At 39.2% G+C, this 16427-nt stretch overlaps 1 protein-coding gene across 6 annotated transcripts in view; it reads right to left on the bottom strand.

Moving 5' to 3' along the window:
- LOC129250143 (calcium/calmodulin-dependent protein kinase type 1-like) overlaps positions 1-16427 on the bottom strand; it is a 203560-nt gene that overhangs the window by 154226 nt on the left and 32907 nt on the right. For 5 of the 6 annotated variants that reach the window (XR_008582805.1, XR_008582804.1, XM_054889785.1 and 2 more), the window contains exon 3: positions 6329-6361. The exons of the other annotated variant lie outside the window; for it this stretch is intronic. Coding sequence is in view for 3 of the 5 variants with exons in the window: in XM_054889785.1 (XP_054745760.1) it covers positions 6329-6361 (33 nt within the window). In the remaining 2 variants the exon portion in view is untranslated. The remainder of the gene's footprint in view (positions 1-6328; positions 6362-16427) is intronic. 6 annotated transcript variants of the gene reach the window in all.

Below are 16427 nucleotides of genomic sequence, written 5' to 3'. Positions count from 1 at the left end.
CTTGTACTAGATAAATGAAAATGTAATGGTAATTTTTTTCATTGAAAGAAGTTTAGTATTTTAAAATTTTTATTTTTTATGAAAGCAATGAATTTAAAAATAATTTTTTTCTTTAATGTAACAAGCAAATATAAAAAGAAAACACGAAAGGCTTAATTTAAAAAAATAAAATTTGTTTTTATTATATTTTTAAATGGTATATAAAGATTAGTTATTTAGGAAAAGATAGTTAAATAATTCGTCTTCTCGACTTAGTTGTGTACTACCAAAATTATTCAAATTTATTTTCTGGGTCCAATTGTTCCATGTTTCCTTCATCGCAAATATCCTGTTTTATGGCACATACAACTATGGACAGAGAAAAAGCGCACTTAGTTTGTTCCTATACAAATTATTATTTTTATGCCAACATATCGTATATATCAGATAAAAAGTTCCGTTAACTTTTTAATGTTTCTTTTTGCCATATTTTATTTGAAATGCATATTATTGTGTTCGACAACGAAATAGCGCAGAGTTCAGTAGCAGGTAAATTCTTGTTTGTTATATTTGCAAATATTGCCGTTATGAAAAAGGTAGAAAACAACCAAAATTTTTAAAATAATTAGTTATATGTAAATATATCTATATATATAAAAATTAAGCCGAAAAAAAGTGTGCATTTGTCCGGGGTAATCTCAGCAACGCGTGTAAGGAAAACAATGAAAGTTTCACACATTGTTGGTGTTGCTTTGGCAAAGGTTTCTGCTATTTGCCGCACGTATTTTTTGTACCGCACATAGCATTCATTAGAATTGAATACATTTTGGTCGTGTGTGTCTGTGCCGATTATTATGAAATTTGGTATATATGTGTATATATTTTTCCACGGTGAAGGTTAGTATAATATGCTTATTGATTCCACTCGCCACCAGGTGGCGCTGCCGAAGGCCAAAACGAGGACCCGGGTAACCCTAGGATGTGTTTTTACATTGTGGGTATCAAATCAAAGCTACTGATGAGTGCTTTAATACAGAGTATTTTTTAGATCTCTGAGTGACCAGGGTCTCGAGATATAGCCGAAAAGGTGGACCAAGGTACCCTTGGATGTGTTTGTACAATATGGGTATCAGATGGAAGCTGTTGACGAAAGCTTTTAAGTGAGGTAATTTTTACTGCCCGTTTCCGAAATAAAGAAAGGAGATGGAGCTGGAGATGGAAGAGGAAAAGGAATAGCTACAGGAAGAGGAAGGGGAAGACCACTTATTATTAAAAATTAAAAAAAAAAATTCTAAAAAAATTTTAAAATGTTACATATCCGCTTATTATATAAACGTTAATCTGAAGTCAGTTATAGTGAAAAATTCATTGTATCATTGCTGGCGTGATTGGTGATCGTTTCCTTATTTTTTTGCAGAAAGGTTATGCTAATATGAGATATTACCTATATCATTCATATATTTATGTACTACCTGTGTACTCACAAATATACGGTTGAAGCAAATATATGTATGTCAGTTTTTTTACTTCGCCTGGAAAAGTTTATATACATTTAAGAAGAGTAAATAGACTTCACGCAAAAAGTCATTTGCACCTGAACACATAGCTGGGTTAAAGCGGGGGGGAATAGAACAGTTCTCTTCTCCTTCCCCGCTTTTCCGGACACATAATTGTATGGGATGAGTGCACGATGGCACATAAAAAGTCACTGGAAGCGCTTGATAGGACATTGCGAGATTTACGTAGTAAAAATGAGATGTTTGGTCGTGCGTTAGTGCTGCTGGCAGGTGACTTAAGACAAACACTGCCTGTTATTCCTCGAGCAACTGTAGCAGATGAATTGGCTGCATGTTTGAAATCATCATATTTGTGGAGACATGTTCAAACACTCAAACTAACTACAAATGTACGTGTTCTAATGCAAAATGATCCATCAGCTGCTGAATTTTCACAGCAATTATTGGATATTGGAAATGGCAAAGTTCCTGTCGATAATTTAACTGGCTTAATAACTTTACAACCAAACTTTTGTCAAATAAGTCAAACGAAAGAACAGTTAATTCAAAGTATTTTCCCAAATTTGCCTCAAAATTACAAAAATCATGATTGGCTTAGTGAACGAGCCATCATGGCTGGCAAAAATAAAGATGTGAATGAAATGAATGTGGCTATTTTGGCTAACATACCAAGTCCAGAACAAACATATCGATCCGTTGACACTGTTACAAATCAAGATGATATTGTAAATTATCCCACTGAATTTTTGAATTCCTTTGATTTACCTGGATTACCGCCACACATGCTAAACTTGAAAATAGGAGCACCGGTTATTATGTTGAGAAACATAAATCAACCACGACTATGTAATGGCACTCGATTAACAGTTCAGAGATTGATAATTAACTCATTGAAGCAACAATTTTGAATGGAAAATACTCTGGTGAAGAATTCAAACATCTTCAATTTCCTGTTCGCCTTGCATTCGCGATTACTATTAATAAGTCACAAGGCCAAACTTTATCAATTTGTGGTATTGATTTAGAATACCCATGTTTTTCTCATGGCCAACTTTATGTTTCATGCTCAAGAGTTGGTAAGCCATCGGTATTGTTCATTTATTCAACAACGCATGGAAAAACGAAGAATATTGTATACCAAAGAGCATTACAATAAAAAAAGTAATAAAGTAAATCACATCAAACGTTTTTTAATTGCTACTACTATTTAAAACTTCTTTCATTACTATTCATGCGCGAGAATTTTTATAAAATACACACAGTATTTTTCGGCTTAATTTAATTAATTAATCTAGATTTTTTTAAAGAAGACCAGCGGAACGGGCGGGTTTTCGCTAGTATGTATATATAATTGGCGCTTATACGCCTTTTGGGTGTTTGGCCGAGATCCTCCTTCTATTTGTGGCATGCGTCTTGATGTTGTTCCACAAATGTTTTACGCCGCCTCCGAATGGTAGTTATTGTTCACATAAAATTTCTACGTCAAATGTATTAGTACAGAGAAAAATATGGTTAAGAGAAAAAAGGTTCAAAAGACGGCTGCGGGAAAGACTTCAATTCAGCAGGACAAGACCATCGTTAAGAAAAGTAAATGTAATACTTTCAAGCCTTATCGAGGGATAACGCTGCAAATTAATGAGGAGAAATAAAGCCTGAATGTATCAAGCAGACTTGTGCGAAGAAAATAAATTGTAAGGGTTGTAAGGGCGTGTCAAGAGAGTAAAACCGCTACTGTCGAAAAAAAGTAAGGTAGGTTTGCTTTTCGCAAATGCCCATAGAAATAAAAATTTCTAGAAAATAATAGTTTGGTGATTGGTCCCGATGGGAAGACTTTTGTTTATCGTGAAAAAACCCAAGTACACAACAATCCCCGGCGTACAACAAAGGCTGTAAAGCATGGTGGGGGTAGCTTGAAAGTTTGGGGATAATTTTAGAGTAGACATTGGTTGAGTGTAGGCATTTGCTGAGTGTTCCCAAAAGTTTACATCACAGCAGTATTAAAAAGTAATGGATACTCAGCAAAATACTAATCAGGTAAGAAATATTATATATAAACAAACTAGCAAACCCGGCCCGCTTCGCTATGCACACTAAAATATAATAGATATGGTTTAGAACAGAAAGATATGGTTTTCATATTATTTATTTCTTAATTTTTTATTCAAGCGCTTTGCCATAAACAATATCTTTTGTTTTTCTATTTGTTTTTGAGTAAATATATTGTATAATGTTGTTGGCTTCCCAACACGTGAACAGCCAACGTATAGTTGACCATGGGTGAATACTGGTTCATATTTCTAAAGTTTGCCCTTGTGATTTATTGATAGTTATTGCAAATGCTAAACGAATGGGCAGTTGCAAACGCTTGAATTCAAATGGCAATTCAGGTGGAATCATTGGAATTCTTGGTATTAGAACGTCTTCATTCTTGAATTTGCCAATTAAAATAGTTGCTTGGATAACATTATTCATCAATCGCTTGACTACTTCATTTTGTTCTTGACGTTCTTCTGATGTCCCGTTATTCCGGGCATTTCTCATGCGCTTATTATTATTTGTCGAACGACCAATATGATTACGTGATTGTCTTGGCATTTGTACTGTAATAAACATGATTGTAATTATGGTATTTTGAGATTTTAAAACATGTTTTTGTTCAATTTTGTAGATTATATTTTCGATGCATATGTGTTTAAAAGCCCTAGTCCACATGGTCAGGATTATTTTATTTTGTTGTGATTTTCTTAAATCATCTCTTTTCTCCTGAAAATTGTTGACAATTTGCATGATGAAACTATTAATTTTTTCATCAAAGTTACGCATTTTTCGTGCTCTTCTTTTGCATCCTTTAACAATTTCTTTTGTTTTTTCATTTTTTTTAACATTTTTTTCACTCATGGTGTATCGTAGCTTATCGCATATGAACCGAAAAAATAAATCCACAAAACATAATTTCATTTAAACATTCGGATTTAACATTAAATTCTGAAATTTCGTAAGAAATTTTTCACTGTTCCAAAATCCACTCCAAAAAAATTCACAAAAAATGTTTACACTTTGCACTTACGTCTTCTCTTTATGGCGTCCAAATCAGAAAGAAATATTGACACATTGTAACTCACACTGTCAATTCGACAGTTCAGTTCCGCCCCAAGCGTTAAAAAAGTAAACGACATTATATATTAGCTCGTTCAAAGGAACGCTGTACGCGTTGCCGGTGTTCCGAATTACAACCAAACTTTACGAAACCCATTTTCAATACTTACTTAAGAATGTGTGTAAGTAAGGTTTAATTCGGTGCAAAGACACGGCGGGTCCACGTTTTGGCGTATATTTCGAGACCCTAGTCATCAATAGGTATGAAAATTACCCCGTATTAAAGCACTTATCAACAGCTTTCATTTGATACCCATATTGTACATACACAACCAAAGGTTAGCCGGGTCCACGTTTTGACCTATATCTCGAGACCCCAGTCACGGAGCGGCATGAAAAATACTCTGTACTAAAGCATTCACCAACAGCTTCCATTTGATATCCATATTGTACAAACACATCCTAGGGTTACCCGGGTCCACGTTTTTGCCTATTTCTCGAGACCCTGGTATCCGATTCTTAAAATTTCAAAACACAAACCTTCTTCACATGTGTCTCTTCAATGTGGCAAAGTTTGGTTAAAATCGGTTGAGCCATTCTCCGTAAAGTTCATCACAACGCGAAAACGGCTGAATTTTTATATATATAGATTTAACCAATTTGAAATAACTAATTTCTGTTTTTCTTGCGGATCAGTATCCAGTTCAAAATGTGGTGAATTCCGATTTCTGAATGGTACGTTTGTAAATGCATTAAGATCTCTATGATCTTTTAACTTTAGCAATCGTCCGAAAAGCGTTTTGAGCAAACCGAATTTGTTTTCCATTATAACACGGGTATGTGAATGCCGCGGCTTACAACTTCTTTGAGCTTATGTGAGGTGTCCATTGTCTTTAAATTGAGGAACTAACCAATGTACTGATATATGCTGAACTTCCAAGTAAAAAGTTAAAGTCTTCATAATTTTGTGTCGCTCTTGCGAAAATAGAGGATCCTCTAAGAACGTGACTGTCGGGGAAAGAGCCTGTAAAGCATAGTAAATGTCTAATAACTTTTTCTCTGCATTCACAACAGCCTGTAATACCAGACTGTGGTTTTGCTTTCTTTCAAAGTAGTTTTCTTTTCGAAAATAAATTGTCGTTTGTCGTAGGATTTACGACAGTTTCTTAATACACCTTAGTCTTTTGGCCATTGTATGTATGCAAGGGTATGGTCATGGTTAAGCCATGCACTAACGCATCGAACTATTTGCCATGCCGATGATTTTGTTACGCCAAATAAATTTTCTTGCTGACGAGAGGTAACTGTGTTGCTAATGTACCATAGGTAAATAAAATATACAACATTTTAGACTTATCTTTGCTTTCCCAACGTTTGAGCAGCTCAATCCCGAAGTGCTTTGAGAGAATCTCACTATAAATAAAAAGTAGTTTGTTAAATTAAGCACGTTTAAAACTAGTAAATTAAAATGTCCTATGATTGTTTTAAATGCCAAATTTCAATGGTTTTTGGAACGAATCTAGTACCGTCATTCTCATCCCCTTATCTGGACTTAAGACCATTTTCAAAAAATTTTGATGGAAAAGGTTTATGAGAAACACACTTGTCTAACATTTCGAACGACTTGGGCCAACCTCAAAAAATTCAGGGAATATATAAATCGAGATTAATAAGTTTTTTACACACGGAGTTTTTTAAATTTTCTTCTCTCTTTCTCCATAAATATTTCAACTCACCGAGGTCCGCTATTGGGATCATTGGCACTGAACCTATAGAAAGAAAGAAAGGAAGTATAAAAGAAGAAAGAATTCGAAAAAATAATAAGATATTCCCTGAAAAATTGTGCAGCTTAATTCAACAACATAAACAATATTCATTAATGAAAAAGAAAAGAAACGAGTCATAGTTGAAACAACTAAAAAAGTTTAAATGACTTTTTGATACCACTGCGAGAAAGTAAGTCGTGCTTCATGTGTTTTTGAAAAAAGGTCAATAGGTATGACATTACAACAAAAATTTAGTGAAAACTGAAAGTGTATGTATGTCAGAAGTATATATGTCCTGGAAAAATGTAAAAAATGGTATTAGAATAGACTTTTTGAGAACCCAGCATACATGCAGCATTTTAAAATACATTTTATTTATTGGACGAACTGCATATTGTTTACTTCTACAAGTAAATATTCGACAATATCCAATAATCTTTAGTATATCCCATTGACTTTAAGCTGAAGTGGATACTCAACTTATTAGTCGTCTAAAATACTACTTTCACGTAAAATATTACTTGTTTGTCGTGTGAGATTTCTTTGCTTCTAAGGCATATACATAAACATATACATATATATTATATATATATAAGGCAGTGACAGTAAAATATTTTTTTTAGAAAAAAACTGAAGTAACACTTGTGATAGTAAAAAGTAGTTGAATCCTATAGTAATAGTTATAGATTGACCGGCTAGAAGAGTATATACCCTATACCGTCCACCACAAACATTGAAATGTATATATAATTGGCGATTACACCCTTTTTCACAGATTGTTTTTTTTTTGTATGAGAGCTTTTTCATTGCAGAAATTCACTCGGAGACATGCTATCGCTTACCGGAGGGCCGACCGCTATTACAATAGAAAAGTTTATATTGTTTAGTGCTTCATCCAAGGACATTCGAACCTGCGGGGCACAGGAACTATACTGCCATAAATTGAAGTCATTCTGGTCTAAACCAAAACTCGAGTTCGAGCCAGATGTGGTATAGTAACCGAAATTGATACAAAATCAATACAATTAACACAATTGGTGGCCATCAGGGCAAAAAAAAACTAGATTAGTGAACGCATGGCACAATCATCTAAGCCGATGGAAAAACCATTTGGTGGTTTCAATCATATCACATATAAAATATATCTCTTAAACACTCCAAGCGGCGTCTCATCAGATATTGTCATCGTCCAAGCTTCTGCGCCCTACGTTAGAACGGGCATGATGAGCGCCTTATAGAGTGTTAGTTTTGTTCAATGAGAGAGGAGCACTTGTTGGCAAGAGAAATTCTCCGTTGGATTTCAAGGCTGACATTGTTATCGGTGTTAATGCTGGTGTCTAAATAAACGACGTCTCATACAACCTCGAAATCATAACTGCCAAGTGCACCCAGTGACGTGGGTGCCGAAGCGGTTGTTCACTATGTAATACACTAAGGTCATAGCTCATTGTGATGCCACGTGGGGAACTTGTCCTTATCTCTTCTAAAACCAGTGTGTACATAGTCCTGCCATAAGTTCTGTTACAAGTTAAGGCCGTTATAGATATGAAATCACAATACTTTTTTAATGAAGTTAGTTTTTTAATCATGTATTGCAAATATTAAAACAAAAACATTTTAAATTTTCATTCGAAATGGTCACCACTTGCTTTTACACAAGCCTTAAGACGAGTAGGCCAAGCAGCTATTGCAGCACGCAGGGTTTCCACGGATATTGACGTTGCTGGTCGAAGCAAATATTGTTTGATACTCTCCAAATTTCTATGAGGTCTTCAACACGCCATGTTCTCCAATTCTGACCACAAACTGCCGTCCAATGGATTCAGATCTTGACTTCTAGACGGCCAATCTTCTGCGGCTATGAACCCAGGAATATTGTTTTCTAGCCAGTGCTGGGTGGTTTTTGCCTTACGGGCTGGAGCGGAATCTTGTTGGAAGATTCAATGCTCTCAATTGAACTGCTTCACCACACCTTTTAAGATATCTTCCTCGTACACTTTTGTTCCGGTCTTAACCACTTTTTCGCAGAAATGAAGAGATGTAACGCCTTTACGGAGGCTGGATGGAGGCCACGAGGAGCCCTTGAAACAACATTTTTTCGGCTTTAGAAGTTTTAGCATAGATTTTGTTGTTTTGCTTCTTAAAAATATCTTCAGCAGTGAAAATTTTCTCATTTGTGAAAATAATATTTTCATGACCGTTGACTGCGTGCCACCGAAGAAACTGCTTACTTCTGTCGAGTCTAATTTTTTCCAAGCGTGTTGACAAAAGATGAGAAGTTGAGCGACGGAAGACTTTCATGCGGAGATCATCTTTAATTAGTCTTGACATGCATCTGGTTGATACATTCATTTCCCTGGAAATAATTTCTGCTTTCTAAGGGGATTTCTGGGAATTCTTTCTCAAACGGCTTTTATGGCTGCACTGGTTCGAGCCACGCATGAACGAACACCTTTTTTTTCTGTATGTCACTTCAGACGTTTGGGAACAACGATTGATTGTATGGTAAACAAACATTCTCGAAATATAAAGTTTTTTCAGCAATTCGTAAATCTAATTGTCTATGTCAATTCGCATTGTCTATACGAACAAAAGAAAAAAATACAATAACGCAACTTTTTTCTTCGAATTTGTTATCGCCGTATCCATTGTAAAACTTGTCACAGAATTTATGGCAAGACTAAGTACTTTTTAAAATTTTTAGAACAATTCTGATGCCCGCTGTACTGAGATCTTCCAATTCATTAAAAATTTGTCTACCTAAAATAGTAAATCTCCGTCTGGATAGAGCAGGATAATGGCACAGGAGACGTGAGATCGTCTCTTCCTCTGGGCGTGCCTATTACGCAGTGTCCTGTTATAACTGAAATCAGTGTGCTAAGACTGTGCTTATTTTGGCTTACATGCAAATCTTTGAACCTTGTCAAGCTTTTTTTAATGTTCATACCCTCCTCAAGGGCATTCCAACATACTACAATACCATAGTAGAGAATCAGGCTAACTATCTCTGACTATTAACTTTATGTTACCCTCCGTTAAAAATCTCTGAAGGAGTTAATAGGATAAGTTCTACTGTCTTCGTTGGAGAAAAAACCTGGAAAGTGTGCCTGCATTAGTAATCTAGTGTTTCTGCACTGTTAGATATTCAATTTCCATCTTCTTTCAAGAGATAGCTAAGGTCGCTGGAGCTCAGTTACACCACTTTCCGGCGCCTACTTAAGACAAAAGTTTCTCCAATACGCTTTTTTTGCTGCCCTTATGGCGTACTTAAATCTGCGTCGGCAGTCTTTATATACATCTCACGAGACCAAGTACCTCATTCACTTTAATGGAATCGCCAAGTTTCAGTTATCTGCACCAATCAGATTTACAGACGACCCTTCGTTTAAAAATACATGAATGTTGATGACCTTATCTTCTCTCTGAGTTTTTACTTGTTCAACTGCAAGCTCGATGAATTTGTGCAATTTGTGCCCTCTTTTTCGCACACTTCATTCATAAAACGTCTTAAAAACTGCACATTGTGGAATTTTGTAGTCCTAACCCTTGCACGGTCAAGTCCGTTCATTTCTTTGCCACTGTTCAGCGTTGACTTTAACGGTGTGGGTGTTATCTAAGTCATTACTCTTATGCAATGCTAAGTTGACAACGGTACTGGATGCATCAAAGACAAAATATCTAAAAATTCAGCAAAATATCCAGTCGCTAAATTGCTTAACGATGGACACTTTTTCCGGATGGAAATCCCAGTCCAGTTTGAGGTTGTTAGGCAGTTTATCAAAAAGTTTCTTAACCAAAAATAGGTTGTGGAGATGCACGTGTAGTTGGCATGCCTCCATTGTGCTAGAAATGTTTCCTACAAATGTTTCAATAAGGCATTCTAACTTGTCCTTTAAAGTAAGCATTCCGCGAGCTCTAATAGCCATGCGTTCGAGTATGTATTTCGGTCTACCGAAACACATTCTCAGAGTGTGGATAATCTCTGGTATCCTTGACTGAAAAAAAAAAATTATTTTTGACCATACCTGATATAGATATACAATTTTCAGATCAGATAATACGATTTTATACTTCTGTATATCCGCAAACAAACTTGATGAAGCAGTGAGGGAGAGCGTTGCTCAGAAGCCAACAGTGTCGTATCGTGGCAACAGTGAAACCACAATGCGACGCATTTTAAGGGATGATTTAAATTTGTTTCCCTATAAAGTGCAATTGACTCAAAGAATATTGCCGACAGACCATTCAAGTCGCTTGGAATATGGCCAAACAGTCGCTCGAATGGTTGACACTGAACCCAATTTTTGGAAGCAAATTTTAAGCGTGAATAAACAAAATTGCCGCATTTTGGGAACTGAAAATCCACACGAGATCCATGAAACGTCATTGCATGACCGGAAAGTAACTGTTTGGGCCGGCATTTGCGCCAAAACCATCTTTACTGAGAAAATGAAACGGTCAATGGAAACCGATATCGATGGATGTCGGCTCATTATGTCTGCCCGCAAATGCATGAGAAAGGTTTAAACGGTTACTGGTTTCAACAAGACGGTGCGCCATGCAACACTGCGAATGCAATAATTGAATTTCTGCACCGAAAATTCCCGGGACGTCTAGTGTCAAAAAGAAGCGACATCGACTGGCCCCCAGATCACATGACTTAACGCTCCCGGACTTTTGTGGGGTTGTCTGAAAAGTAAGGTTTACGCCAGCAAGCCGCAAATTATTGAGCAGCTTAACACGTTCACGCCGGCGCGTACCACCGGTGGCTCGCACAAGTCTGCTTCATGGGGCGGCGCGTACCACCGGTGGCCCGCACAAGATTGCTTCATGAGGCGGCGTGTACCACCAATGGTACTTTATTAAACGGTACCTATGAGATGAGATGCCATAAACGACTACCCTTATGAAAAAATTTCGTTTTATGACCTGCAATCGCTTCCGATAGAGCGAAAAGACTTAAATCTTGCCGTCTGTGGGCGAAGACCATGAATAAGAGCGCCGGCGGGAACGTGTTAAGGCAAACATTCGTGCCGAAATCGACGCTATAAAACAAGAAATGCTTGACAAGGTGATGACAAACGCAGAAAAAAGATCGCAGTTTGTGATTGCTAAAAATGGTGGCCACTTGAATGATATTGTATTGAACAAATAGTTTTAATAAATTGTAAATAACCAAACCAAATAAAAATACCTCACTTATACAAATCAGTTCTTTTTTTTCTAAGTTATTCAAAGTTTTTAGTAGGGTTTAAAATGCCTTCGCACTTATAGCGACCGTCGTCTACTGCATCGTGTGGTGTGGCCAATAAACCGATCCCTACTCTCCTTCTGGGGAGACACTCCGTGACTACTTTTGATATTACTTCGGGAGGGCCCAGAACAGCATTCATAAAGGACCTATTCTATGCACCCACGTTTGGGACCATCATATTGTTCTCGATGTATTTCTTTACCGCGATCTAGCTGCCCTCGCGTTCGAGCATTTTGCTGATTATGTTGCTCGGCGCGATGTCGCCAATGTGCTCCCTCAGAGCAATGCTTCCCGCTAGCCATTTGTCACAATTAAAAAATGTGTGTTCAGCGTCATCGCTTCGCGGTATATGCACTTGGAATCGCTTACCTTGCCCAGGTATCTCCGAAAGTTTCCACAGCATGGTTTGGCATCTCCGTTCTGAGAAACTACTGATAACGTGTTTTTTCTTAGAGCCCCGCGTTTCCATTCGTTCCCGGACCATGAGGGCGATGAGTATCAGCCCGTTGGTACCAAAAATTGCTGAGCGTCAGACAGTGCAGTACGCTGAGGCAACTCTGTGGATGTTGCTCGTTGCACAGCCTCCAGTGTTTTGCGCTTGACTTTGCAGTTTAGCACAATCCCCCATACTTCGCTGCCGTAATTGAGTTTGCGGCCTCCATAATTAGCTTTCTTTTGCTCTGTGTTAGCCCACCGATGTTTGTCATTAATCTACTTAGCATACGCCTGACCTTTACTGCTTTGGTAGCCGCATACCGTACCTGCGCCCAGAAAGTAAACCTACAGTAAAGTTGAATACCTAAGTATTTCACAACTTTTTAGCTCACTAACGACATGTCGCCTATTTGCACGTGCCATTTTATGTTTGGCGAGTTCCAGGACGGGGTTGTCAAGCCATATTTGCGTCCTTATCAAAACTTGGTTCAGCTTACTTCTAGTGTTCTCAGTGTCCCGAGCTCGTATGACCGCCGCTATATCATCCGCGTACCCAACTAAATATATAACTTCTAGCATTTCTATGCTCAATTCGTCGTCGTAGCTCAGATTCCAGAGATCAGGGTCGATAATAGATCCTTGAGCTGGGAGAGACGTTATCGCTTTGTTTACCGGCCATCTGGTGTGTCGCATAGCAGTTCGCGCTCACTCAGGTAGCTCTGGAGAATTCTTAGCAGATATGCAGGTATTCGAAACTTTTGTCGTAGTGCCTATTGTATGCCCATCATAGGCTGTTAAAGGCGTTTCGTACATGAAGCTTTGCCAGGACGGTTCCGGTAGTGGCGTCTGCATTGAGCGCTGCTTACCACCTCCCCTATTGCAATTTCCCGGCGCTGTCCATCATGCAAAGCGGACGCCAGGCTGACGGTCGCCCTTACCCTTGCTGATCAGCGTGAGTCTCTGTAGTTTCCACAACTTAGGGAAGATTATTTGATACATGCATTTTAAACGTCAAGCATCACAACTGGTCGGCTTTCAGCCACAAGCTAGAGAGCTTCAGCTGGGATGCCATCTGGGCCTGTAGCTTTGTTTCGTTTGAGGCTTCTTGTCGTGGCTTTAAGTTCTTCTTTAGTGAAGGGTGGGAGCATCTCGTCTCTGATCCCGCACAGTATAGGGTGCGTGGGGAACAGTTTGTCCACAATTTTTCTGATAGCTGTCTAGATGTGGGGCTGTGGAGTTGGTGTTTAGCTTCCCCGTTACCATTTTCCTCTTCGAAGTTCCTCCAATTTTGCCTTCTTATTGGTGATGATTGATTGTTTCAGTGCTTTTCGGGATTTTCTGAAATCAGCAGCTTCCGCCTCTGCTTCTCTATTTCGTCTGGCTCTGGTGCACCTTCTTCTATTACGGAAGCAGGTTTTTCTGAGCACTGCGATTTCTGTTGTCCACCAGTACACAGGTCTTCTTCTTGAGCCCAGTCTGCCACGAGGTGCCGACGCATCGCAGCTTTTGGCAAGGCGCTTCATCATGGCGCTTGCAAGGGAGCCAGCGTCACCACTCATAAGCGGCAAGAAATTTGCATCAAAGTGAGCTAAGAACACTTCAATGTTCCATGTTTGGCCATGTTCCATTTGCGAGTGCCCTTTGTTTTAAGAGTTGTGGTAGGGTCAGTTCTCGTACTGATCCGAAAAATAATATGCTGATAGTAACTTCCAGTATACTCGTATTCTTCCAGAACTTCCCACCCGTTGATTGCCCCAGCCAGGCTATCAGTCACTAGAGAGATATCCGGCGTGGCGTGTTCACATCCTGCCACTGCAATCCCCAGTCTGGCAGCGTTGGCTTTAAAGTCTCCGGATACGATGAAGGAGCCACCTATTTCACGAATCTTATTCTCAATAAGGTCCAGCTTCGTTCTAAATTATTCAATACTGTCGCTGGGGATAATAGAGCAGCTCAGCATTGTGAAGCATTTATTTTGATCATATGTGTAGCAGCAACCGGCTCCGTGCTGTGTGACAGCGGCTGCGCTACCACTTGGTAGCCAGAGCGCGGCCCTTCCTGTTTCGTGCAATTGGGATCTGCTTTCCAATATTTTATTTTGTGCCCTGGTTTCCCGCATCTGATGCACGTATCCCTTCGATCAGGGCCACTGCAGTTTGCTTATGTGTGCCATATCGCAAGGCAGCGATAACATTTCTTAATTTGTTCGCATAGTCACGATCTCGATGAGCTTCGCGGTTCCTTCCGCAGACAGCGTGAGGAAAGTACGTCCTTGTTCCGCATTCGGCGCTGTTGTCCTCGTCTGTATCTGTTACTTTTGGTTGGTGAGCAGTTTCCGGACGGTTGTTTCTACCTCCGCCTTGGCTATCAAGGAGTAAGATCTCGTATCTCAATCGAGGCGCTCGGCTTTAACTCCGCGATGGAAGCCGTGTACTGCATAGCGGTTTTCAGCTGAGGCATGAACTCTGGCGTGACTTTTTCTCCCCTACCAAACTCCAAAGTATGGCCCCAGTCTTCGTTTTCCTGACGGACCTTACCTTGACTGACTCATCAGTCGTAATCTTCGCGCGTAAGTCCTTCATCACATCTGTATAACTATGGCCTTCTGCAGGTTTTATCATAACAGCTTCTGACTTTATGTGTTGTGTTCGCGGCTTGCTCTTTTTGTTTGGCTCAGCTAACTTATCCTTCGGTTTCTTTTGGTTGGACCTCTTAGTAACCGTCTCCGTTTTCTCAGGGGGTCCTTTTTTGTTCCCTGTGGGTCCATTTGCCCTGGCTTTGCTACAGCTCTCAGGGGCAGCCGGACCTATTACCATTCACTTCGGGTTTGTCGTAGCAGAAGGGGGAGTATCTGTTATTTGCTAGATGGCTATGGTCTTACGGGGACTCGAGAGCGCTCTTTTGCCTTCTGCTGCCTTCATTGAACGCCTGTAGTTCAGCGTTACATCCGCCATCTTAGCAGTAAGCTACTTCTTCTGAAGGCTGCTCTTGGATCCACATTGCCATTTCGACCAGCTCTGTTTGCTTCTTCTGGTCTTTTCTCGATGGTTTGTTTTTGATTTTGGGTATTCATAATTAATTCTTTTGAGTCCCGACTTCAAGCCGCTATTCTTACACGAAAGTGCAATCTCGCTAAGTGTCCCCATGGTTATCTATGCAAGCAGCGAGGCCATGCGAGGCTTGACTATACGCTTCATGGGCAATAGAGTTCAGAGCCAAGACAGAAACTAGTCAGGATTTCTCAACTGAGCCTGCACCACCAACTTAATGGCGAGGTGTAAGCCCTTTGAGGCCTTTCGAGACGAGCCCCTTCTCCTGCCGAATTTTCGTCGCCTTTTACGAGAGGCATGCCTTACCGCGGATGTATTATTTCACCCGACCCGCTGAGGACGTTACGTTAAGCATAGCTCGCATGAAATTCGAGCAAACTGGAGCCATCAAAAATGAGGCTGTGCTCCCTGTATTGCGCGGTTGTGACATTATGAAACTAATTGATGTTGCTGTTGCGGCGCTTTGGACACCAGGCGCCATCGATCATTGGTTTGTTTGTGACAAAGCAGAACTTATCATTGAGTGAAGCTGAAACAGTTTTATAGTCGAATTCCGGAGCACATTGAAAACACCGCTGCTCACATTATCACACATTGAAAAAGGATTTGCGTGGGCTAAAGCAAATTCAGAAAGCAATCAGGCAAACTTAATATTCACTGGTGAATCTTCCTTTTGGCTAAATAGTTGCTTACGTCGGTCCTGGTGTTCTGCTGATAATCCACACCTTCAACGAACTGTTAAAAATCCATTTAAGGTTCTTGTTTGAAGCTACTTCTTCGAAAAAGAATGTGGCCGTATATTTGTGTTTAATTTGAATGCAGTTTTGATGAATAAAATTTCTAAAAGGAATCATTGCTATCAGCTGCGCAGATATTTCGAACAAACTTGAATTTTGCAAGAGGACAGCAATCCCAAGTGTATAGAGGTGTATAGAGACAGCAAAAGGGGATTGATATGCTGGCTAGACATTCACAATCACTGATGCCAATCTAATTGAAAGTGTTTAAGCAATAGTTAAGCAAAAACTCAAACTCAAACTTATCGAGGCAATTTCGACTGATTTGAAGCCGATTACTTCCACAACGTGCGCAGAAATTCACACACAGATATGCAGCCATTATAGCTAATGGTGGGGACTATACATTTTATTGAATATATTGCTATATATATATATATATAGAATGATGGAATGATATATATATATTGGGTAGTCGAAAAAGTCTTTTCGTATTTTGTCAATAGATGTCGTTGGAGTCATCTATCTCCAGTGCTACCAATCACATTGTGTCATATCATAAGGTGTTAGAAAGGTGACATTTTAAGCTTCAT

This window comes from Anastrepha obliqua, chromosome 6 (assembly GCF_027943255.1).
Source record: "Anastrepha obliqua isolate idAnaObli1 chromosome 6, idAnaObli1_1.0, whole genome shotgun sequence".
Lineage (NCBI taxonomy): Eukaryota > Metazoa > Arthropoda > Insecta > Diptera > Tephritidae > Anastrepha > Anastrepha obliqua.
This window is presented reverse-complemented; position numbering and strand designations above follow the sequence as displayed.